General features: G+C 37.7%; 1 protein-coding gene across 3 annotated transcripts in view; it reads left to right on the forward strand.

Moving 5' to 3' along the window:
* Positions 1–24569, forward strand: part of stx8 (syntaxin 8) — a 37051-nt gene that overhangs the window by 576 nt on the left and 11906 nt on the right. For all 3 annotated transcript variants that reach the window (XR_015866080.1, XR_015866081.1, XM_088418770.1), the window contains exons 3-7: positions 48–142; positions 409–519; positions 5352–5485; positions 6350–6442; positions 19900–20001. Coding sequence is in view for 1 of the 3 variants with exons in the window: in XM_088418770.1 (XP_088274896.1) it covers positions 48–142; positions 409–519; positions 5352–5485; positions 6350–6442; positions 19900–20001 (535 nt within the window). In the remaining 2 variants the exon portion in view is untranslated. The remainder of the gene's footprint in view (positions 1–47; positions 143–408; positions 520–5351; positions 5486–6349; positions 6443–19899; positions 20002–24569) is intronic.

Genomic DNA, 24569 nt, shown 5'->3' on the forward strand with positions numbered 1-24569 from the left:
TATTTCTCTTGTGTCATCTCCTTTTCTGTTATTGTTGTTTTCGTTAGATCAACATGACACTCCGAGCATCCCTCCAGAAACTCAAACAAAGTATTGCCCAGCTTAAAGAGAGTTTGCTGAGAGCTTCTTCGTCACGGCGCATGTATCCTTTCCTCCAAATAGAAGTCATGAGACCGGCTTAAGAATTTGTAGTGACATCCTTTGACCAAAAGAGGGCAGCATCTTGCTTTGAAAAGACGGGCTCATTAAGCTATTGCCTCTTAAATGTCTGCAATGCCACATCCAAGGGCGCAATTCCCATTCACTGATTAATGTAAATCTTGTTATATTTGTAATTAAAATTATCAAACAACTCGCGCAATAACAGCGAGAGCCAAAAAATGTTACTACCTTTATGTGATGTCTCAGAATGCAGTCAGAAGCGGACAGACGGCAGAATCTCATTGATGACCTACTGACCAGAGAAAAGCAGCTCAATTCCACTTTTAAAGGCGACATCGCAGAACCAGGTCCATCCAGGTATATACATATTTGGACATGCCAGCTAAGCAAAATTGAGTCACACAACAGTATAGCTACAACATTCAAATCTTAACTGAAGGTTTTTTTGTTTGTTTGTTTGTTTGTTTTTAACCATGTGCACAAATACTTACCTGCAAGTAGTTTCTAGATTAGTTTTAACTGTCTTCTAGTCTTCTTGCCTTTGGGTCATTAAAAAAAACAATACAGTATTCCTTCATTCTTTGATTCAATAGAATGCACTCTCAGCAAAATATAGGTTAATAGGTTGAATCTGACAAAATAAGTAAAAAGAAATAAGAAAATTTAACCAATGCATATGAGACATTGCTTTTGAATTATGGCTCAACAGAATTAGTTCAAAAAGCAAATTCATGAAACAAACCAAATGTGTGTAATATACCAAGTAAGTATGGTAGGATATTTTATTTCAGACACGGTCAATCTACTACACTGTCAATCACTGTGGCAAAACAAACCTTACTCCATGAAGCTTCCGGGGGCCATCCTGTCGGAAGACACCATTTTGCGCTTTAAAAAGAAAACTGGTGTTGGGTGCCCAATTAAAAATAATGAATCCTCATTCCCTTGCCCATGTCCTTGACCAAAGAGGTCAAAGGCTCTTAGCCGGTCTTTGATGATGTTGTCACTGGTCACTAACTTTCCGCAAGTCTGTGCTCTTAGTGTGAACTCTGGGTTTGACCCATGTCCCAGCACCCATTGCTGTGCTATCATTCGGAAAAAAAGTCTGACTGCCTAATTTACTGGCTTTTTATCATCAGTCCCTTATTCAAACAATTAGTGATTTGCACAATTGAATATGCAAATGTGTTGGTCTTTATGAATACTTTTTCATGCTCATTTCCATTCAAAATTTCATTGAGGCACTGCCATGCACCATCCAGGTTGTTTATAGGAATACTAAATGCTAAAACGGAGGTCACTTCCTATGTGTGTGCTTGTGATTTGTCATTGTGACTTCATTTTGTTTAATTTTTTTAGTGTACCGTTTGTAATGTTAATGATTGTCAGTTATATTTAAAGTAATCCCTCAATATTGGCTTCCTTTATTTAGTTACTCTTGATACAATTTGGTCAAAATACACTTTGAGACTCTGAGACAAGTTTTGAATGACTTTATTGACTTCAATGCAAAATGAATTAATCCGACCTATAAAATAGTTTTTAACTTTACATCAAATCTTTTAGGTTTTTTCGTAATGAGTGAAATGTTCTTCCGCAAAATGACAGATTACTGCAAGGATTGTATATGCATTTTTTGATATATGCAAGCGACCTATAGTGACAGGTGGAGTAAGTTAGTCATTCACTCCCAGCCCAATACAAAATGTGCATTTAACGTCTATGGCAGTGGATGAGATAAATGTAATGGTAAAAAGAATGTAGCAGGCTGTTTATAGTGATAAAACTTTATCGCCATTTTGTATTCTGCTTACAATGGTAGATTGTAATCACAGTTCAATGAAAAGGCTTCTAAGATTTTTATTATAATAATGTTCTACACGTATCCACTAGTCTCAATGGTATTCTGATTAATGTTGCAACTGTATTAAATAGATTTAGTAGAAAAATTCACCCATTTTCGGTCCACGTCATGGAGAGGCTTTTTTGCCAATTGCTGTCAACTGAAAATGACATCACAGTTACCCAAGACTCATGGCTCACCTGTTGTCAGATTTTGGTCTTGTGACATTTGCGAGTGGAGCTGCAATTGGTTGTTACCTAAGCCCTGCATAACTCTGATGTCATTTTCAGTCCTCAGCAATGTTGCTACCCCCAGAGAAACCGCTATTGTTTGCGGAAAAAAAAAAATCTATATTCTACAAATGATGTATTAATCAGATTACTGTTTTTATAGAATATACAGTATTATTGTAAAGACATTTTTTATATTAGGCTAATACAGTAATATGCTTAAGCAGAAACTTATTAAAAAATATTTTTTGTAATTATGAACTATGAACGATTGGGGCAACAACTTCAGGAATTATGTTTGACATAGTTTGAATTCTCTGTGCTGTATTTACAAATGAAAATTGTTGAATGTGTATATGTTGCGCTCAAAGTGTGAAGTGGTTTCATGCTTTTTATTCCAATAATTGCCCACTCAGGACAATATATTGCTGTAGTAATAAACCTTAACTTGAACTTCTTTGATATCTCTCAAGGTTCAATTTTGGCATTGAGCTACTTAGCAGTACTTGGCACCGACTTTTATCTTTTTACAGACCACACACCCAATTACTTAAATGGCTTTGAGAAAGGGGGGGAAAAAAAGAAATGACACTTGCTAATAAATTTTCTCTAATCATGTGGTTATATGCTTTTAAGTTTGCTCAGTGAGATTGAACTTTTTAAAATACATGGTGGGTAATTCATATTTGTGGCTAGAACCCATTCCCACTGTGTGGTCTCTGAGGATAGAACATGGGGGGTGCAGGGGATTGACACGCTTGGCTAATCTAAGACACCTTTTCTCCGGAGAAATTGGTGTATTAAGCAACGGGGGGAGTTTGCTGAGGTGTCTTTAATCTGTCTGAGAGACAATACAATCGGTGCATCTCCATTTCAGACTGAGCAAAAGAAGGATGTGGCGCCTACATTGGAAGGCCGGATTCACCCCGTGGCCCCGAGAAGCCACCTTTCCTCAATTATTCACTAACCTTTCCTTTGTGTTTGATTGTGCTGGAGATAATCATAAGTCTCCGCTGTCCAAGTCGCTCAGTCAGGTGGTGGAGGCTCAGGCCGTAGTGGCGGCAGTCTTTTCCGCCAAAAGATGTGCCTGACTGGCTTTTGAGCTCCCCATTGCCCAGCTAATTGGATCTTCACACACTGGGCACTTGCAGCGATGGAGTGGCGGGCCTGCACACCATCTCATAGTAATCAAACATGTCAGAGAGATTAGACCCAATACCTCGCCGACTCTGGGTTAGCGACCACATCAGAAGCAGCTTGAAATAATCACGGCATTACGAAATGCGATAAACGTCATGTGTGGCCCAAAACCAATTTTGAAAGTAAAAATAGTAAAACCAGCAGTTTTCTCATTATACTGTATATCCTTGCACCGTCGATTAGCTTGCAAATGGCTCGCCGAATTCACCGACTGGAGGCTTCATCTGAGCGGACTGGTTTGGAGTCAGCCTCACGTGGTGACCTGTCACCACAAGACTTCCAGCGACAGCTTTAAGCAATCAGCAGAGGAATAGCTTGAAAACCACAATGCGGCGCGGCACGCTGCTCTCTTGGGCTTTCACTTTGTTGCTGCGCATTCCACAGTCCTGTGACAGATTAGCATGCGCTCTAAGGCAGCACCGTCCAACCTGCTTTTATTTTTTGTGTTTTCATCCAAATGAGTAAATAGATGCTGTCATGTTTGCTGTGATCTATAGCTGGATACATTTTTCATCTTTTTAACAGTAGTTGAGCCTTGTTGCAGATGTGGATGCTGTGGGGAATGTGCAGTTGAATGAGGCAACGTTTATTGCTGTACGATGTTAATATAATCCAAAATATTTCGAGTTTTTTTCTAATATTTCCAGATGGCGCTTTGGCCATGCATGTGTGCGCATATATTTTGGTTACAAACGTTACAGTTTTGGGACATTAAGTGATGTAAAGTATTTGTCTACAAGGTAATAGAAGAGGCAACCTTACAAAGTGAGTGGGATAAAAATTGTGTGTTTTGTTCTAATATTCTGTGGCTGCATTTTGGCCTTGTGTATAAATTTGCGCATAATTTTGGTGACAAACGATATTGATTTTTGTATACCAAATGGCAATGATTTTTGCAATGAAGCAACTACAAGAGGGGACCATGTGATGTGAATAGAATCAAAATATTGCCATATGTGCATGTAAGTTTTGGTGAAAATCAAACACGGTTTTTGTACATTAAGGAACATCATGTTTTTTTTTCTCAACAAAACAACTCGAAGAGGCAACCTTATGATGTGAATAGCAAAGAAAATATTGTGAGTTTCATTCTTACATTTTCATTTACTATGCTTTGATCATATGTGCATAAACATTTTGGTGACAAATGACCACGGTTTTTGTACGTTAAGTGACTATTTTTTTTCTCTACAAGGCAACTAGAAGAGGCAACCTTCCGAATGAATTAAATATATTGGGAGTTTGGTTTTAATATTTTCAGGCTAGGGTTTGGGCCATGCATATTCATGTGCAGGTAAATTTAGGTGACAATCAGCTACGGTTTTTGTACATTAAGGAGCATATTGTGTTGCTCGATGAAACAACTACAAGAGGCAATCTTATGATGTGAATAGAAAAGAAAATATTGTGTTTTGTTCTAATATTTTTATGCACTACGCTTTGACCATGCATGTACATGTGCACATAAGTTTTTGTGACAGTTGACCACATTTTTTTTGTACTTTAAGGGGTGTCATTTTTTTTCCTGTACGAAGCAGTTAGAAAAAACAGCCCTATGATGTGAATTCAATAGACAAATATGAGTTTGAATATTTTCAGGCTATGCATTGGCCATTCCCATACATATACACATCAATTTTTCGTCACAATTAGTCATAGCTGTAAACTGTAAACCATCTTTACATATACCAACATGTCTGCTCTGTTGTGTGTTGTAGTAATGACGTTTAACACAACACATGTATGTATCAGAGGTCATAGTACTAGTGAGTAAAGCAAATTAGCAGCCCACCTCTGTTACTGCACAAGCCACGAATTGAGAATTAAACAACAGCTTAAAAGTCCACTAATGTGAATATACGATACATGCAAACAAGCAACATAAGGAATAACTGTTTTATTGTTATGACTCTAAGGTCCACCTTAATGGCAGGAGGAGCAGGAGCAAGCGACGGAATCTCGACCAACCCGTGGCTCATTAATGAATCAGAAGAAACCAGGGGGTTGACTTTTGGAGAGATTAAGCAACAGCAGCAACGCATCATAGAAGGTACACTCAGCATACCAATTCATTTTCCAAGAATGATGACACTAAATTTTCAAGTGTCTCGCATCACTTGAGCTAAGCCACATTACGTTTGTTTCAATTCATACCACTCACACAAATTCAGTCTTGAACTGCCTCCATACCCATATGGAAGCACTCTTGTCACTGTAACGCAAATACAGTACAAGGGTATTTCCAGTAAGACGCTAAAACACACAGTTAAGTTAGCGCGAAGAGGCAAATTAATAGCTGAAAATAAAAGACGCACGAAAAGGATTGGATAGTGTGTATTATCCATCTGTATATGTGTGTGTGCCAACACATGAAAGGTGGCCATTACTAGCCACATCAAGACGATATGCTTTAAGCCGTCGCCTGTTTTCTCCCTTTTCCCAAATGGCTTGGACATGACTTGGAAGAGCCAGACGTCAGTTCACCAGAATCCTCCATGTGACACTTCATTGCAACGTCTCCATTATAGCTCTGCTTAATTTCAATTTGGGATCACAGATTCCTTTTTACGACAGTGAAACCCAAGCTGTTGGAGATTTTCAGTTCCTTGAGGGGTTTATGGTAGAGCCGGGTAATGGTTATCGCCTGAAACGTGCTCATAAAAAACTGGAAGAAAAAACCCTCTGACAGTGTGTCAAACTTGGTGATCAGCAGGAGGCCAAGTACTTTCTATTGTTTTCAGTCGTCATTGTTTTCCTCCCCATGTTAGACTGCTGCAGCTGTAATAGTTTAAGCGTGGCTGTAAAATGACACACGTGGCCAATCTGTACCACACTTGTCGTGTCCAAAGAAGGCAATTTCATAATGTTTTTGTTGTTCCACACTTGAAGTTTTATCTCTTGTTTGTCATTTCAGTACAGGATGCAGGTCTTGAAGCACTCGCAGCAGTCATTAGCCGGCAGAAGCTAATGGGGCAGGAGATTGGCAATGAGCTGGATGAACAGAACGGTAAAGTTAAATCATTGTTATTCTACACCTTTAGCAATGTGATTTTATTCCTCACACTTTGGGATGTGCTACTCCTTCCACATTTTTCTGTTCACGCTTTTAAAATGGCAACATATCGCAAAAATACATACTGGGTTCGCTTCCAAAAATGATTTGTTTTTTTCCAAAATAAAAAATTTGCCTCCCCCAAATTTTCCATTCATTCCCAATGAAACCCAATTTCCCCCATTTATAGTTTTTTTTTGTTGTTTTTTTTTTTATATTTAAAATGTCTTCTTATTCTATAAATAAACACACACACATACACATTCAGACATATTCTACATTATTCACTCCTTTCTCAATATTACTTGACCAATAGAAAATATCCCAACTTCACCATATCATGAGCATTCAACCCATTCAGTTCATTTTTCATATTCACAAAATTCACACTATATTATGAAGCACAAAAAATTTGCACCGGTTTTTAAATAAATTGACCAATTCAAACCATTTTGACGGCAGCTCGTTTAAGTTCTTTTCATTTCTTTCACATTGTATAACTCCCAATCCTTCCAAATACTTCCACATCATTCCACATGGTTCATTTTTCGTATTCAGACTTCATACTCAATTTCTCCAGTCAGAATAGAATATTAAAACAACAGCAATTTGTCCCACAATAAAACTGTGGTCATATGTTTGCATACCTACCTTTCACTCCTCCGTTTTGAATTCCATGAAGGACTCCCATGTCCAATGGACCATGTAATGGATTCATAGCTGGCGTTCTATTTGGACGGATCGTTAAGGCGACCGCAGAGCAATTACTTTCTTAATTCATGGTTCTCAGAGGATGACATTTGTTGCAGACGCAGATGGCCATAATAATTGATTATTCGACCATTAAAAATGTGGTCAATTGTGTGGAATTGATTGTTTAATAATCACGTCTTGACACAATTGAGGCAAAATAGATACAACTCCGGGATGATAATTTTGTTCAAGGTGACATTTGAAATGAAAGGAGGAGTTTGGAGAATTGTAGATGCTGTCATTTGGCAGAATTCTTTCTAAAGCAGACCTGACATTGTCATAGAGAATTTTAAAGCAATTCCAACCCCCTTTCCCCCCTTCTTCTTTTTTTTTTGCTTGTAATTCACGCATTTGATTAGCTTTGCCTAAGGTCCAGTACTCGCGATTGTCTCATTACAAGTACTCATCATCTCCTTGACTCACTTCCAGCGAAGAAAGAGAAGGCGTCGGACTATCGGCTAATATCTTGTCCAAGCACTCAAACGGAGGCTGAAGAAGTGAATGACTTCAGCAGGGAAACTATCAGCCTTCCTCTCTGCTGGGAAAGAATGGCAGATGTTTGGCGCATTTTGTTCGGCGGTGATGAAATGAGAGATGATTGTTTTAGCCTGCTCTGCTCTTGCCTTTTTTTTGTTGCCTTCAATAACTCCATCTGGCAGGTTTTTTCTTCTCATTTCTTCATCTCTCTGTCAGTGTTTCCAATTATATGAACCTGAATAGTGGGAGATGACTTACACCATTTCCGCCACAAGAATGCGCGGAGCCTAATTATTTTGGCCGCGGAAACAATGGCTTGTCGCCGGCTCTATGTAATAGAGGCCACATTACCCTTGAATATAAATTTGATGGCGTGAAAGTTATTATTTCTTTCAAGACCAAATACTGTAGATTTGCCACCTGCAAGGATTTTAATCATCTAACGTCTAATCACTCAACACTTGAACGCTCAAGTCACTTCTTCCCGTTTCCCAATTGTATTATAACCAATAAGATAGTGAAATAACGTAAGAAATATGAGCCTCCGAATAGTTATTCTGGAATAATAAAGCTTGTTAAATTCCTTATGACTTTAGCGTCAGGTCAGTTTTTTTTTTTTGACATGCATAGGTTTTTCAAGCCAGACTGTGATTCACGAGTTTAAGACTGATTAGAATTATTACCTCAAGTTTCTGGAGAACGTCGCTGCAAGACTTTTTTATATTTGCAATTGAATCACTGCAGAGATTTTTGGTGAATCCAACGCATTGATTAACTTTTTCTTGGTCATCCATTAACTCATTCACAACAAGCCCGGTTAAAAAAGATTTTTGACATCTACATTATCGCCGTCAATGGCTGTTAAAATCACTTTTTGACTTCTGTAGGCACATAAGAAGAAGCCAATCATGGAGTGCTGCTTCCCTCTTGTGGGTGAACATGAAATTGCATTTAGCATGTATTTTATTCACTGATCTATAGGACTGCGGATCAAACAAAATTGGACCTTGGGCCACATCTGGATAAACCTAATCAATTTTTTGACACCATTTTTTTTTCTACTTTTTAAAACCTGACTGACAATTGACTGAATTAATATATAAAATTGTCTGATTATTGCAGTTTAATTTGATCAAAGAGGCAAATAAAATGTAAGAGGTGAAAAGACTCGCAAGTTGATCTTGAAAGTTGGCACGTCCAACTTTCTTCCTGGCTTTTGTTCCTCCATGATCACTGTACTGTGAATGCAGTGTTTTTCTATAAATAGATTAAGCTCTTTGTAGTCTTCTGCTGGAGTCTAGCCCATGACCCAAGTGCAGTGGAGGTTGCAGTCATTTCCTTTTGCAGAAATGTTTTCAGCTCCGGTCAAAAACGAAGATGACCCTTTTTTGTGCGGTTGAGAGATGAACCCAGAGACCCCGACCAGCTCCAAGGCTCCATACTGGTGAAAGTGATGAAAATTTAATTTAAATTCCCGTTCATTATTAGAAAATTAAATTCAGTTTGCATTTCCATGCATAACAGCAACAAATATACAGTCCTTGTCGCTATTAAGGCCAATATTACGTATTCCGATTGAAAAATATTCATATTCATCCACAGTTTTGCCAGTGAAACCCCAATTAATTCTTCATCTCCCTGATTAGTATCTTGTTGATTGATGTCCTCGTGCGGTTGGTCCACTAAAAGGAGCTCTGTTTTCTGTTGTGGCCAAACCTGTTTTGCACCACTGACCAGTTCCACATGAAGACTAGTTTGACTTCTTGAAATTCATGAGCATATCTCCCTTCCCTCAGAGAACATTCAACAGTTATATTTCAGTTTTTAACGACGCATTTGAATAAGACCAATCTTCCGAATAATGACATCAGCTATTCTTTCAGCACGGGTTAACTTCCATCAGCATTTTCAAACAAACGTAATGTGGCTCTGAGGAGTTTGACTCGCATAAACCACCACATGAATTAATCATGTAACATATTATATGTAATATGGCCAATATAAATGTACTTTTCAGAAAGCATGTTATAACTTAAATTTCATGCATGAAGGACAACTTCCAAATGATTTACGTTCACAAGAAGTATATAATTTGGCTACTTTGCCAGTACAGTAGTTGATTTTTCCACTTGTGGAGAGTGCATGTTCTCTCAGTCTTATCAGAAAGCATATATATATATATATATATATATATATATATATATATATATATATATATATATATATATATATATATATATATATATATATATCGTCAACCCCCAAAAATTCTTTACAACAACCCACCTGTTTTTATCCATTTGTAAGAACAGCAGCCATTTTATCATTTGAGGAAAGGCTGCCTTTTTTTCAACAGATTTTCTGGCTTTTCACAAGTTAATCACTTATTTTGAAACCAACGCAATTTGAAAATGCAAGTGTGATGACCTTTATAAATGATTTCCCATGCTTATTTCTATTCTTAACTTTGTTGAGGCGTGACCATGCATTTTTCAGGTGATATTACTCAGTGCTCGGGTAATAACCAATCACAGCTCAGTTGTTTTCAGAATTTGCTCATGTGACAATTGCAAGCTGAGTCATAATTGGTCGATATTTAAACCCTGAGCAACTATGATGAAGGATTTTTGTGAGTTTGACTTCTCCTTTAATGATGGCTCTTGGCGGAAAGCCAATGTGGTGAAAAGTTGAAGATTTACTGTTTGTTTGAGTCACAAAGCCGGCCATAGTGAGTGGTATTTTCCAGACACCGTGAAAATGCAGAGAAGCACGTACTGATGTTCAAAAGAGTGCTGTCATTAGAGGAATGTCAAACGTGCAGTGAGCCACAAAATTAAAAAAAAAAAAAAAAAAAAAACCTCGTCTTGTGTGACCATTGGATTGGCGGGCTGTGTGATTTCATGAATTATTAAAGCTATTAAATGTGTGAGGGGATAATGTTGGACACCCGCACCAAAGTCTTCTTTGGTCTGATTTCTTAAAAGTGAATGCCAACTATAAGCTTAAAATAAGTCTTTTGTAGCCTTTTTTAGTGGTTGCGTGTTCATGTGGAGCATTACTGTAATCCATGGTTCTTTTATTTGGTTCATAATATAATTGAAATGGACAGACGGGGTTTTCAGAATCACAAGTCCTGTGTGCTCAGTTGTATTGACGACCTCAAATCGGTGCTGGATTGTGGCAGTACGGAACACAGATTGTTCAGTTACTTCAGTGCCAGAAGTAAGAAGTTATTTTCTCCCAGACTTTGCATTCTAACCAGATCACAATCAATCCATCTCTCTCTGAGGACCGTCAGTGTCAGATTGTTCTAACAATGGCATGAAGGTTTTGGGTGACATGAGCTGTTTGTGCTCATTGGCCAAGCAAGGAAATTAACATTTTTGGACTTTAAAGAACAACATCTGAGAACATTTCATCAATCTCGCCTCCTGTTTCTCTTTAGTAACCCCAACCCCCTTTTTTTTGTTTCTTGATTAGTGTGTATTTAAGTGCTTTTCTTGACACTTTAGAATTGCAGCAACCCGTCGGATTTTCAGATGCAGGTCAGGGTGAGATTTGGAGGACATGAAGACATTATCGTGGAGGCTCTCTGTCTGTAAAAAGTCTTTACAGTCACGTATTTGCTCAGTGACTGATGTGAATCTTCATATAAAAAACTGAATGTTTCCCTATGTGGCTTAGTGGCTCAGATCCAACAACCCTTTTACAGCACTCACTCACAACGTCTTTGAAAAAATGTGTCATTCAGTACAAAGTAATCATAAAATAACCATACATCGTAAACACGATGAAGGTTGTATTCAAGGTAGCTCGACCATTTGGACTGTTACCTGAATGACTTGAGGAATGACCTGAATGGCCAGGAGTGCCCAAGTACGGTCCTCATGAGCCCCCATCCAGCCTGTTTTTGATGCAAACGAGTGGACTTGGGGACCCTTGGTATAATCTTTAAATGGATATCAAGTCAATTTTACTTTTTTTTTTTTAATTCTTTATCATTTTTATATCTTCATCTTGGCCATTAAGTTGATGCTGGTTTTGATTGGTCTGTCCTCAACAGATGTGATTTTGCTCCTGGGTTTTGTTAGCACTGTAGCGGTGACTTGGAATTTACCTTTTGATTTTTCTCTAACCTGAAAACCTTAAGTGTCATTTTACTTAATGAAGAATCAAAAAGAAGTTATTTGTTGTTCCAAACTAGATCGCACGTGAGGATTTAACAAAATAGATTTTTATTTTGATAAAACTTGGTGTACTTGTTGCTAGAGATGACTTAACGCAAAATCTCAAATTTAGGTCAGTCGGAACAGAGCTACGGGAGCTACAGCCTGCAGAATTGAGACATTTTGGACAAAACAGGGTGCTGCAAAAAAGTGGTAAACGAAGGTGGTAAAAATTCGGTGGGCTGTTGCTCGTTGGTTAAACCACCTAGATGATTTGGCATTAAATAACCCAAGAATCAAAGATCTGTTCATGTAATAATAATGTAATTGTCCTGAGTGCCAGGTAGTGGGCGTACTAGTGTAAACATAGGCCACATTTTGGCCATTTTCATTTCGCCACAATACTGATTTTGAATGCTGGATCCTGTTCAGACTTACCCAAAATCCCCAAATATAAGACACACCTATGAAAAGGGTGCACCCTTAATTTTGATGTCAAATTCTGGTATTTTCCATATTACCATAAGACGCACCAACACTTATGCAACAATGTAAAACTTATAGCAAAACAGAATAAATCTCAGCTCCCTACACTTCATATTTTCTTGTGTTCATTCCGTAAGCTGTATATTTGTTGCAGGTTAAGATAGGTGTGTTTCAAATTTTCCACATTGCGAGCGGTCAGTGAATGCGGCGCCAGCGCAACGGTGAATGTGCTCTGACAATTTTTTGGGCAATATTTGGACAATATTTGGGCAATTTTGGTATTTTTTAAGTCACAAAATGTATGAGATCATACTATACACCAGGAAGACATCGTTTGGTAGAAGTTAGGCCAATATAGCAGATGATGAAAAATAAAGGTGTGTTCCATCTTCTGCGGCTCATCTGCAAGGCAGAATCACGTCCAGATGTCCGCCAACAGTTGTGTGGGTGAGGCAGTTTCCCGTCTACTCCCTCCTCCATCCATCTTATCCAGCCACCATGCCTGGCACTCCAAAGCCTTTTCACAAACTATCAAACTTGGCTTTGAAAAAATGAAATGGCTAATAAAAAAAATTGAAAATAAAAAAAGAACAAAAAATATAAAGGGTGGGATAATTTCAGTTTCTTTCCCATCGCTATGCTTAAAGCCAAGAGGATTAAACAACACTGGAGACAAACATGGTGTGTGTTCCCTGATGTGTTTCGTTCTAAGCACCATGTGTTTGAATAATCTGTCTTTAATACCGTTTTAGTGGACAATAAGAAGGGTTTAAACTGGCTTTATGGGTTTGACTGGAATGCTAATACTGAAATTCCAGATACTGCTGGTGCCATATATTCAGTTATTAACCTCAAATATATGAATCATTTTCACACCCAAATGATTATGTCTACTGGGTCCCTTCTATCGTTTGTGGCATTAACAACTCAAATTTGACTACTGCTACTGATTCTCATCTGTAACAGTTTTTTCATATTTTAGGGTATCATATTTTATGAACCGTGGATGACTCTATGGAATCATTCGGAAGGTACCATTTGTCAGAGAAATCTCAGAAAAGAAGACTAGGACAAGCCTAGCTGCTTAAACAGCAAAAAGAGTAACTCAGACCAGCCAAGATTGACTTTTCTATGCCGGACATAGGGAAAAACCGCTTGGGCAAATGTAACTCGTGGGTCTTCCAACGCGTTTTCCACTTGCCCAGCCGTTCCCCTCGGCTTTTATTGAATAGAAGCATAGCAGATTACAAGACACAACAAAAGAGCCAGCCGGGCGCCACCGGCAGCTGGGCCAAGGTCCCGGCTCACACTTTCGTGCGTCAACAGTTCTATCTAAGGACAGGGTCAAGATGAACTAGGATTGCATAAATGGGTAACAATGAACTAAGAACATAATGATAACAACCTAATATATGATTCCCTTCACACCATTCCATCTTTATTACAAAGTATATCATCATGAGAAACCATTGTCATATCAAAACCAGAGGCTGACTTTGAATCGTTGACCAAAAAAAAAATAAAAGGGCACGTTAACTTTTTGTACAATTGATTTGAGTTCAGCTCGCTCTGGTCAAATCGTTTTGTCACATTAAAAGCTTTTGTTCATCTCTTCCCGCCTCCGTGGAATAATTCATTTTCCATTCCGATGTAGTCAAAGAACATTTTTATGAGACTTTGTGACTTATATTACCTCTTCATTGTCACTCCATCTTAAAACCATCTTAAAAACATTCGTGCTTTTCCATTGACTGTTGCTATCAGTGTGAAAATGACCTTGCAACTCCGCCAAATGTTGAAGTCTTGAAATGGAGACAGCCAGATAATCACTCCAGCAGGCTCAAGACTGTCACGCAAATGTGAAAGAAATTGGTGATTAAATAACGCCATCGTACACAGTAATCTTTAGAACACTCTCCCCTGGGAAGAGACAATCCCTACACCGGTGCCTTACTATTTTGGGTCAGCGTGACACAGAACTGAGAACAGCCAACAGATGTAACATATCAGAGCAGAGTTAGTGAAATTTATGAAAACAAGACTGAACACCTAGCCAGTATAAGTTAGTATGTGCTCGAAGCATTTGTTTTTCCTTTTCCTCACGACGTAGCTCAAGTTCATTTTGCCATACTGACCTGAAGTAGCGCATCATCCATGTTCCACCAAGATTTTGGTTGTGTGTGTGTGTGTATATGCCAAAAGACCACAATTAAAAAATGACTTTTAATAGAATACTTTTCCATGTTCTCTAACCTGTGCACTCTTAATTGAATCAGCTGGAGACATCATAACTTTACATGATCCTCTCCGTTTTAGTAATATTCCTTTGTGTGAACATAGAAGGACTCGGACATCGGTTCAGTCTGATCGCTTCTTTTATTGAGAATAAATGTGTTAGCAACCTCAGCTAACACAAGCTGCTGTTAAATGCGACAGGCACTTGCTGCTAACCGCCAAGTGTAATCCGCCCTGTAGCTCGTACATTATGGTTATTATTGTAAGTAAAAATACAGCAGATATAAAAATGCACATCTGTGTGTCAAAACACAGCATATTAATTGGACACGCCCATGTTTCTGACCTTCATTTTCGGGAAAAAAAGTGTCTCAAGGTAACTTTTAAAGATGGAAATGAAATCATTGATCATTAAAATAATTTTAAAAATTGTTTTTTACAGGCCCACTCTACCTTTCAGTTTTATCCACTTAATGCTGCCTAAAAAAATAATTTTCCTCTGTAGGAATTACAGATACAGGTATAAGGATTTTGCTGTACTAATGCATATGGCTGTCACCATCAAATATTTTTCGAATTGATTATTCATTTGCTTAATCAAATAGTTGGATACCTTTTTTGTTCAAATATAATACAAAACCATTTATTCCTCAGAGGGATATTTACCAATTATTGTTATTTTGTATCGTATGTGATTGAAGAAACAATAAATGAGCGATTTCACACAAGAGTAATTGGCGTTGTTGTAACAATAAAAGTTGAAGTCACTGAAATCAGGACACAAGTTTAATTTGTATGAATGAAGGAGTCAGTTATTTTAGTCATGTTAATGAGATGTCAAGTATGGATTTTAGCTTTTTAAATGGCGTCTCAAATCTAGTAATCATTTCTTTCTATTTATAACAATGTATGGACACCCTACATAGACATAACATACAGAGGCTATTGTCCCTGCATCTGAGAGATATCTGTGTGAAGTGGGTACTTATGCGATCTAAATCAGCAAGTCTTCAAAGTGACATGTGTCCTGGCAGACACTCTAGCGCAGTCCGTCTCAATTACATTTTGCAAAGCCCTCCCCAGGAAAGAGAAAACATCATCCCCCCACTTGCCATGCTGACCATAAATAAGATTATTATCTATATGAATTGTATAGGTATACCTAAAACTGTGTTCTTTTGAACATTGACAAAAGGAAAAAGCAATATCAACCAAATTTCAACTACTTAACTACTTTTTTATCATCATTACACTTCACATGGCAAAAACAAATCCTTTTCCCTGCCCCACTATTTGAGGACTGCTCTAGTGAGACTTCTATCACGCCACACACGCGTTACAATGTGTCACGCTTTTAAGAACGCAAATGTGGGATGTTTTTCTTCACTATCTGATCATGTTGCGCATGCAAAATCTGATATGCCACCCACACGTGATATCGCAAAGGTTATCCGTAGGAAATTATTCTTGGCATTAGGTTGCTAGCTTTGACAGAAAATCTAGTGAATCACCCAGCTATTACAAATGATACTTAATAGGGATGTCCCAATCATAGTTTTCTGTACCCAAGTCTTAGTCACAGGATTTTAAAGATTCCACTATTTCTGGCTCTGTTGCGATGTTGCGTAAGATAAAATGTATGTGCTTTTGTCTTTTGGCAATGTCTATGTATTTCTGGATTATTTTGTTGCTCTTTCGCAAAAAAACAAAAACAAAATAAAAAAACAGCCCTTCTGGTCATTGAGACAGCACCATATGGATCATTTTGCCCGATAGTCTCAAAAAGTACGCTATATTGAGTATATTGTGTCCCATCATCCTCATCTTAGTGGTTCGAAGAGTGTACTAAAATTACAAAAGACTCCTAGAACCTTTTACGGAAGATTTACGGAATCTATTAGTGACATCACAGATCACTGTGGAAATAATGACTTTGCAAATATGCCAAATATTGTCCGATCACAATCGAGACGATCAGATCAACTTGAAGTCTAATAATCGATTAATTGTCAGTTAAATGTTGCACCTCTCTGCTTCTTAATTAGCCCTGTATTTCACAAAGGAAATTGAGTTCAGTTCATTTTCCAGTTACTTCCCAGTATTTACAGTATTTGCAATATTTCGTCATTCTTCAGTTGAGGTTTTATTGTGGGTGCAGATGAACTGCTATGCTTTTGTGCCTCCAAGTCAAGAGTATGTGGTGGTCTTATTACATCATAATTTTACAATTGCCTAAGTGCCCTGCACCTCTCCTCGCTTTCCACAAGCAAATGTACATACAGGCCTGTTTCCACTCTAGATTGGAAGTTGTTTCAGCCGTGCTGTTGGCTAAACATTTATTCTGGCCCTTTGCAGGTTGAACGCCAATTATCCCCAAATACTCACTGAAATGTTCAGCAAATACATGCAGCTCATGTGCCACTCTGGAATTTTAAGTTCTTCCTACTTGTTTTTGTCTTAGATTCACATGAAGGAAGGAAATAGAAATGATACCTCAGAAATGCATATAGGAAAATGTTATGGTCCAAAGAAACCAATGCAGAACTTTTGTTGCCATAAATCCTAAATTGTTTTTTTCTAAAATTAACCATAATTTCTGAAAGTGTGTTTTCAATTATTATATGAACCAACCTCTGTTGTTTTCAAACTGATACCAATCCTGCTGACTAGATAAGCTGACTAGTCCAAACATTTTTTTGTTGTTGTTTTAAATTTGCTCCTCAACACATCACCTTCTCCTGGTTGTCGTCGCTAATGAAGTGTGCTGATATTGATGAGGTGCAAAGGCAGCTGGCGTTGGCTTTAGTGCCAGTGACAGGGTGGTCCACCCCTCCCATCTGCACCGCCGCTGCCACCCTCATGCTCATCACGCTTCCATTGTTTGGTGGCATCTGGAAACATGTGGGGTAGGGACAAAACCTTGCTTCTTGCTTTTAAAATGCTCATAACGTTGCTTGAATATAAAATGATTATGGATCTCATTTGTATCTGCTGTTTTTCTGTCAACCGAGGTATCAGTCTGGTTTCGAGTGATTAATCAATGACTGAACGACTAATCGATCATCAGATTAATCAATAATTATTTTTGGTAATCTGTTAATTGTTTATAGATCTTGTTAAACCCAAAATAGTCCAAATCTGAGCAATTTCAGTATGACGGCAGAAAATGTTCCCACATTTTTTCAGTTCTCTATTGAAGCTGACTGATTATGTTATGTGTTTATTTCAGACATTTTCAACCATTTGCTAACAAATACTTTTACTTTGAAAAGCAATCATCAACATTTTTGCCATAACTAAATCATAATTACTTTAAATGCGTTAATTTTTTAACTTGCTAATATATTTGTCCCATTGTTCACTAAGATGGTAGAAATCAAAACATGCCCTTTTTAAAATGCAATTTATTGATGAATCAACTTATTTATCTCTTATCAAAATAATTGTTTGTTGCAAGCCCTACTTTGTTTCATGTGTAACGCGACGCAAGATCTCAACATGGACAATTGATGAGGATGTTAAAAAAAATCTTCCCATGATTGATAGTCATTCATATAGCGAAAAAAAAAGATGTTTTATCAAAAATAGTCAGCGTTCTTAATTGGTCCATTTTACTCACATTTTCAAAAGTTTTTTTAAATATTTTTTTTTCCCATGAGAGATCTGGGGATATTTTAGTCACATTATGCTCTTAAAAAGCTCAAAATTATTTAATTTTGTTTTACACTCAATGAATCTGACAAAGCCCAGAAATGCACAGTGGCGTAATTATATAGGCAACATGTTCAGTTCAAGGATTGAAAAAAAAAATGGTTTTGATATTTTTTCCCTTTTTTTTTTTTAATCCTCTTTCATCATTTGTTAGGCCCCATTAATATCCTTCAAATACTCGTTCTTTTTGAAGTATAAACCCACCAGTAAACACAGAACCAATGTGAGCACGTCGAGATTCATATGGGCTCTTCTTTGAACTTTTTTTTGTGAGTCAGAGAGGTTCAACTTTTGCTAAGTCGTCCATCAATGGACTGTTGGTTGTGACGTCTGTCATGTGAATTGGCAGATATTGGGGTAAACGTAGGTGAAATTCTTCTCACACAAAGCAGGTTTTCGTTCAGACAAGGGAAAGTTTATTCTCATGCAACATGTGCTGCCTGTGTTGGCATACCTGTATTTTTTTAAAGCAAAAGCTTCAGGCCAGCACTCAGTACAATTATTGAACGGTTCTGATATAATAGCATCACGATGATTCCAAACTATTATTCTGTTAGCTCCCCATTCTGGAGCACTGAATTTACATCCGTGCCTTAATTGTATTCTTTGGTGACTTGATTGTATTGCATCATAACACAAACAAAACGTATGTTGTCACTTAGCTTACTGCTCCCCCAGAGGTAAGAAAAAAAAACGATGATGCATTAAAAGACCTCCCCGAACCTGTTGACGGGCTCAGGAGGCTGCCAGTTTGGCAGGGGGTTGATATCCAACAGTGAGACTAATCTCACCACATGTGTCCAAGTGCTTCACAAGGCCACATGTTGGAAGGGCTGGTTTTGTTTGTGTGTGTGTGTGTGTGTGTGTGTCTGTGTGTGTGCGCGTGTGTGTGTGAGATGACGTGAATCACAGCAGCTCATTTCACGCACATCAACAAGACATAAAAGCTGCAGTACAAATAAAAGCTGCGGTGCTCGCTAAGAAGACATACTACATTGCGTGGAATTGAATTATGGCACGCATGTATGCCATTTTTCCTTTCTAGGGACAGATCAGTGTGAATGGATTTCATGTGTTGATCTGTTCTGGTCAGGGGTCAATACAGAAGACCGTGTATGATGAGGGTGGCAGAATTCTCTGTATTTGGGCATGAAAATCAATATCTATCTATCTATCTATCTATCTATCTATCTATCTATCTATCTATCTATCTATCTATCTATCTATCTATCTATCTATCTATCTATCTGTCTATCTGTCTATCTGTCTGTCTGTCTGTCTGTCTGTCTGTCTGTCTATCTATCTATCTATCTATCTATCTATCTATCTATCTATCTATCTATCTATCTATCTATCTATCTATCTATCTATCTATCTATCTATCTATCTATCTATCCATCCATCCATCCATCCATCCATCCATCCATCCATCGAATTTAATCTAATTAATCTATGTGTCTGTATTTTTTTCACATTATGAAATAAGGGGAAATTAAGAGGAGGATTTAGTAACAAAACGAAAATAACAAAATAATCATAAAATCTTTTGTTGTCTTTATCGAATGTTTATTTTTTGCTGTTCAGAAATCATTGATGACCTCGCGCATCTGGTGGATAAGACCGATGGCCGCATTCGCAACGAGACACGACGAGTGCAGCTGGTGGAGAAGAAGTCAGCCTCCTGTGGTGAGTTGCCTTACTCATTTCATTTTGTAAAACTGCAATTGGGCTAAATAAACCTGATATGCTATTGCTTATGCAGCAGGAAAAGTGAGTTTTAGGGCATTTACACAGCGTTAAAGATTAGATAAAATAATGAAAACCTGGCGCTAATCTTCAAATTTCCTTCAAAGAGTCAGCACGGGACTCTTTTTTTTTTTTTTTTTTTTTTTTTTTTTTTAAATCAAATTATTCATACTCCTTGAGTAAATCCTCGACTTGATGCATTTTATCACTTAGGATCTTCCTGGCATTTATTGGTCTCATCGATTACTTCAACTATAGCTAGGGGGTAACTTTCCATTTTCTAACATTTGCCAGTCTCACACAATTTGAAGTCTTTAGTATGGTGAATTCAAATAAAAAATACTTAATGGACGCTCCAATTTCTATTGATTTTGGCATCTCTTTATGGCCTTGGCTTTACATAGACTCAGATTTTCTTCAATATTGTTAAAAATACAAAAGATAATTAAGGGGAATTGGAACAAAAAGGTTGGTAAGATCCTAAGATTGATCTCAGAACTCACTTTATTCTCAGAAATCTCTTTTGAAGTCAGAATTCTTACGTTATTTCCGAAATGAGAAATCGGACTTATCAAAATTCTTTGAACTTGCGTCAGAATCTGATTTTATTCCCAGAGCTGTCACTGTAAAGTCAGATTTGTCACATCAGTCAGAATTCTGACTTTATTCTCATAATTGTTTCAAAGTCGGAAATCGGGTCTAAATTAAAGATTAAAATCGGAATTCTGAGAATCAAAACTTTTGAATAAGAAATATGAAAATAAAGTTCGATCCTATCGCCGTTCCAAAAATATTGGTCATTAACTTTGCAAAGGAGATTTCCTGCAGGTGGCTCAAGCCAATCTGCAGTACAGTGTGTGCGAGCTGACCTCCGTTTGCCCGTTGAACTGGGTCAGTATTACTTTGGCAAATGTTGCTTTATTGTTTGACGAGAGCTCGCTTGCAGTCGCGGAGGTAAACAGAAGCTGAGCAGACACCATGAAGGTCTCGCCCCTGAAATACTTGATTCTGTTGGCCGTGTCCCCATGGTGCCCAAGTGCGAGCTTATTTGTAGATCCCAGAGCTGCCACTCCTAACCTCTCCTTCATCCTGACATTTAACGCTGTTATATGTCATACATTTTAATACGTCTAGATCATACATATTTGAGGGTGCGTACATTCCCGAATCTTGAAAGATGCAAACAGTGTCTTTGTGCATACTCGCTTGTATATATTGCAAATGGAAAAGTTTCCCCTTCTTCTCCTCAACACACTTTTTTTTCCATTCCTTGCTGTCATCCCCTTTCTGGTCTCTGTAGTTGTTTGGCACCGGTCTTTGTGAAACAATGGCATGCCGCAAATTGTTTGTAGGGCTTTCCCTCTTTCTCAATGGCAGCGTGTTTATAATTCCTTAGCTTGAAGTCTTTATTTATTTTCGTAACCACCTCTCATTCAAAGCCGGCGTTTTGTGTGTTATGTCTTAGCAGACTTAGCGACGTCAAGCCTTGACAGCTCATGGCATACTTAAAATATCTTTTAGTGGCCCACGTTTGTAATAGAGACTTTTTTTTTAACTTATATACAGTACCAGTCGAAGGTTTTTACCAAAAAAATCAAATTTTCCCGATTATAAAGAATTAAGTATTTATCATGATAAAGAAATATGATAAACAAAAATGCCAATTAAAATGTTTTATCTAGATTTTTCAAAGTTGGCACATTTTGTTTAGATAACAGCTTCGCATATTTTATTCGCTTTGCGATATTTTTTCAATCAGCTTTATGATGATGATGCGTTATGACTGGGAATGGATTATCAATAGGTGATAGCTTGAATGTATTTTCACTTTCTTTGTAACTACTACTATTCATTGAAACTAAATGAGCTTAAGTACAGAGTCATTATTCTGTGTCTTACCTGATCTGGCAAAGGAGTAAACTGCTTTTTAAGTTTTAATGCGTCAGCCTATTGGAGAAACAAATCCTTTGGATGTTAGGCTTAGACATCACTAGAGGCAACGTCGGTAGTTCTCAAGCACTTCCCTTCTCTACAGAGCTAATCCACATTTGCTATAGTACCACTTGTGATAGCCCAGTAATCCGAAAGGTGACTTGAATTTTAAGTAGGCTTGTACGATTTGCACTGGAAGCAAATTACTGTATTGGCGAAATGCTTGGGAAATAAACTCAACACACAATACATGAAGTAGTCAACATGGATCAGCACTTGTTGTTTGATTTGTTGCTGACGGGTGTCAAACTCAAGGCCTGGGGGCCAAACCCAGACCACCTCATCTTTTATGTAGCGTGCAAACAAATCGTGCGTCACCTTCCACGATCCTTGCAAAAATCTGGATCAGAATTTGAACTTGGTATATTTAATAGATATTTTGTAAACATTTTTGTTTCCTGTAACTGACAATTATGTATTGTTATTGTTATCTATTTTGTTGATTATTCCAATTAAATAGGATTTAGCTATTAGGTTGGGTTCGTAATGTCTGAAATGGGTACAAATGTTAATCCTTGTTTTTCCAATTTAAAGCTAATGTTTTGTTTTCAACACATTAAATGAATATTATTGTTGGTGATTCCAAAACTAGTAATCCTTTACTTCATTGTGCATGTGATGAACCATTACAAAATTGTTTGGTTTCGCCATCAGCCCTCTGAGGAACGCCATAATTAAAAAGTAGCTTGTGATAAAAATGAGTTTAATACCCTTTTTCTTATACTCTGGGAAACTTTAAACACGATCACTTTTTGCTTTCAGAAGCCCCCTTAGTCTTGGTTGGATCAGAGCCAACACAGATGTGGGTCTGAAATGTAACTCCTGACCCTTAGCTCTGCCTAAATTAATATTATCTTCTGTTATTACTCTAATTCACTTATTATGTGGGACTGTGATTCAGACACGTGCTACATCCATGCAGCCTTAAATATTCCGATTAAGGTTTATGCCAATTAATTTATTACCGCTTTAGGTTTTATTTGTATTTAATTCCATCCCGAAACCTCAATATAGTGGAGTGTCAAGTTAAAAATGAAAATTTGCCCATTTCTTTAGGGGTCATCCGAAGATGAGCTCTTTGAACCGTAAGCGGAAGGCAGCTTGTAACTAATGCCGGAGGTTTGTCCCCCACCAATTATTTGTTGCTTCCCAGCGAATAATCTTATTGATGTGTCTGAAAATTGCTAAGATGGGCCCCTGGAACTCCTGGGTGGTCGGACTATCAACAGACACCAAGCAGCTCCCTCAAGTATCACTGTCACAGCAGACTTGTAATCTATTTGGCGAGCAAATTTGACCATTAGTCTCTGGAGGCCTCCCGAGGGTCAGGAGGAGCTTGTTTAGTCAGAGATGGGGATTGGGGAATGATGGTCCACGAAGAAGAGGAGGGTCAGTGTTAAGTGTCTCATGTGGCTCAATGTCTGGATTCGATTACACTGTGAGAGTCATTCAAATTTGAACACATGCCTATGGTACACACCTCAGTCGTCCTTGATTCTTTTGATGTCATCGGGATTGCTGACAGATGTCGGAGCAGTCATTTCTGACGGATTTATACAACACTTCGAACGTATACAAATACGTGGTTTACAAAAGGCACTAGGTCATAATTAGCAAAAATAAATGGAGCTCTTTGACTTCTTTAACAGCTGCATTGTCAAGCAATTATCCATTTATTCATCATTTTCTCAATAATGTCTTCTTAGTAACTTACCCTGCATTTCCCCCTTTTGGGAAAGATGACTAATTAGGCCTCAGGGTGGGAACGAATGCGCAGTAAGCCAAAGAATGAGAGAAATGTAAACTTAAAGTGAAAGGCTGGGCAAAATACCAACCGCATGCCTAATAGCAACGGACGTCTTGAGTCCATAACAGGACTCTCGACAGCGTTCGACCCAGCCCAAGATGCAGTTGTTTGGATTCTTCACTCAGGCCATTCTAATGGGGGAATAATAAAGGGAAGGCATCTGGTTAATGGTTGTGTCCTTGGATGAGGTTGTAGGAATTGCAACAGTTTCTTGTGTAAAGTAGCTTTACACACACATGACTTGAATCGAATGAATTAATCACAGACCACCCGCTGTAGGTCAGAATTCTTATTAGAATTCTTATCAGAATTTTTATTTTATTCTCAAAATTCCAGTTTTAAACAGTGTCAGAATCCTGACTTTAAAGTGAGAAGTCTGAGAATATAGCAGAAATTTTGGAATAAAGTCTAAATTTTGACTATAAAGTGAGAATTCTGACTTTAAAGTCAAAGGGGCCTGCTTTCATGTCAGAATTTTCTGAATGAAGTCAGAATCATGACTTTGAAGTGAGAATTTTTAGAGTAAAGTCAGAATTGAGAGAATGAAGGCTTGAATCAGAATTTTAAAAATAAAGTCAGAATTCTGACATGAAAGAAACAAATCAGGGTTTAAAGTCACAGTGGCTTACTATAAAGTCAAATTTGTCTGAATAAAGTCTCACTTTAAAGTGAGAATTTTGAGAACAAAGCAGGAATTCTGTGAATAAAG

Source organism: Hippichthys cyanospilos, chromosome 7 (assembly GCF_059441005.1).
Source record: "Hippichthys cyanospilos isolate Australia breed blue-spotted pipefish chromosome 7, RoL_Hcya_1.0, whole genome shotgun sequence".
Taxonomy (NCBI): Eukaryota; Metazoa; Chordata; class Actinopteri; order Syngnathiformes; family Syngnathidae; genus Hippichthys; species Hippichthys cyanospilos.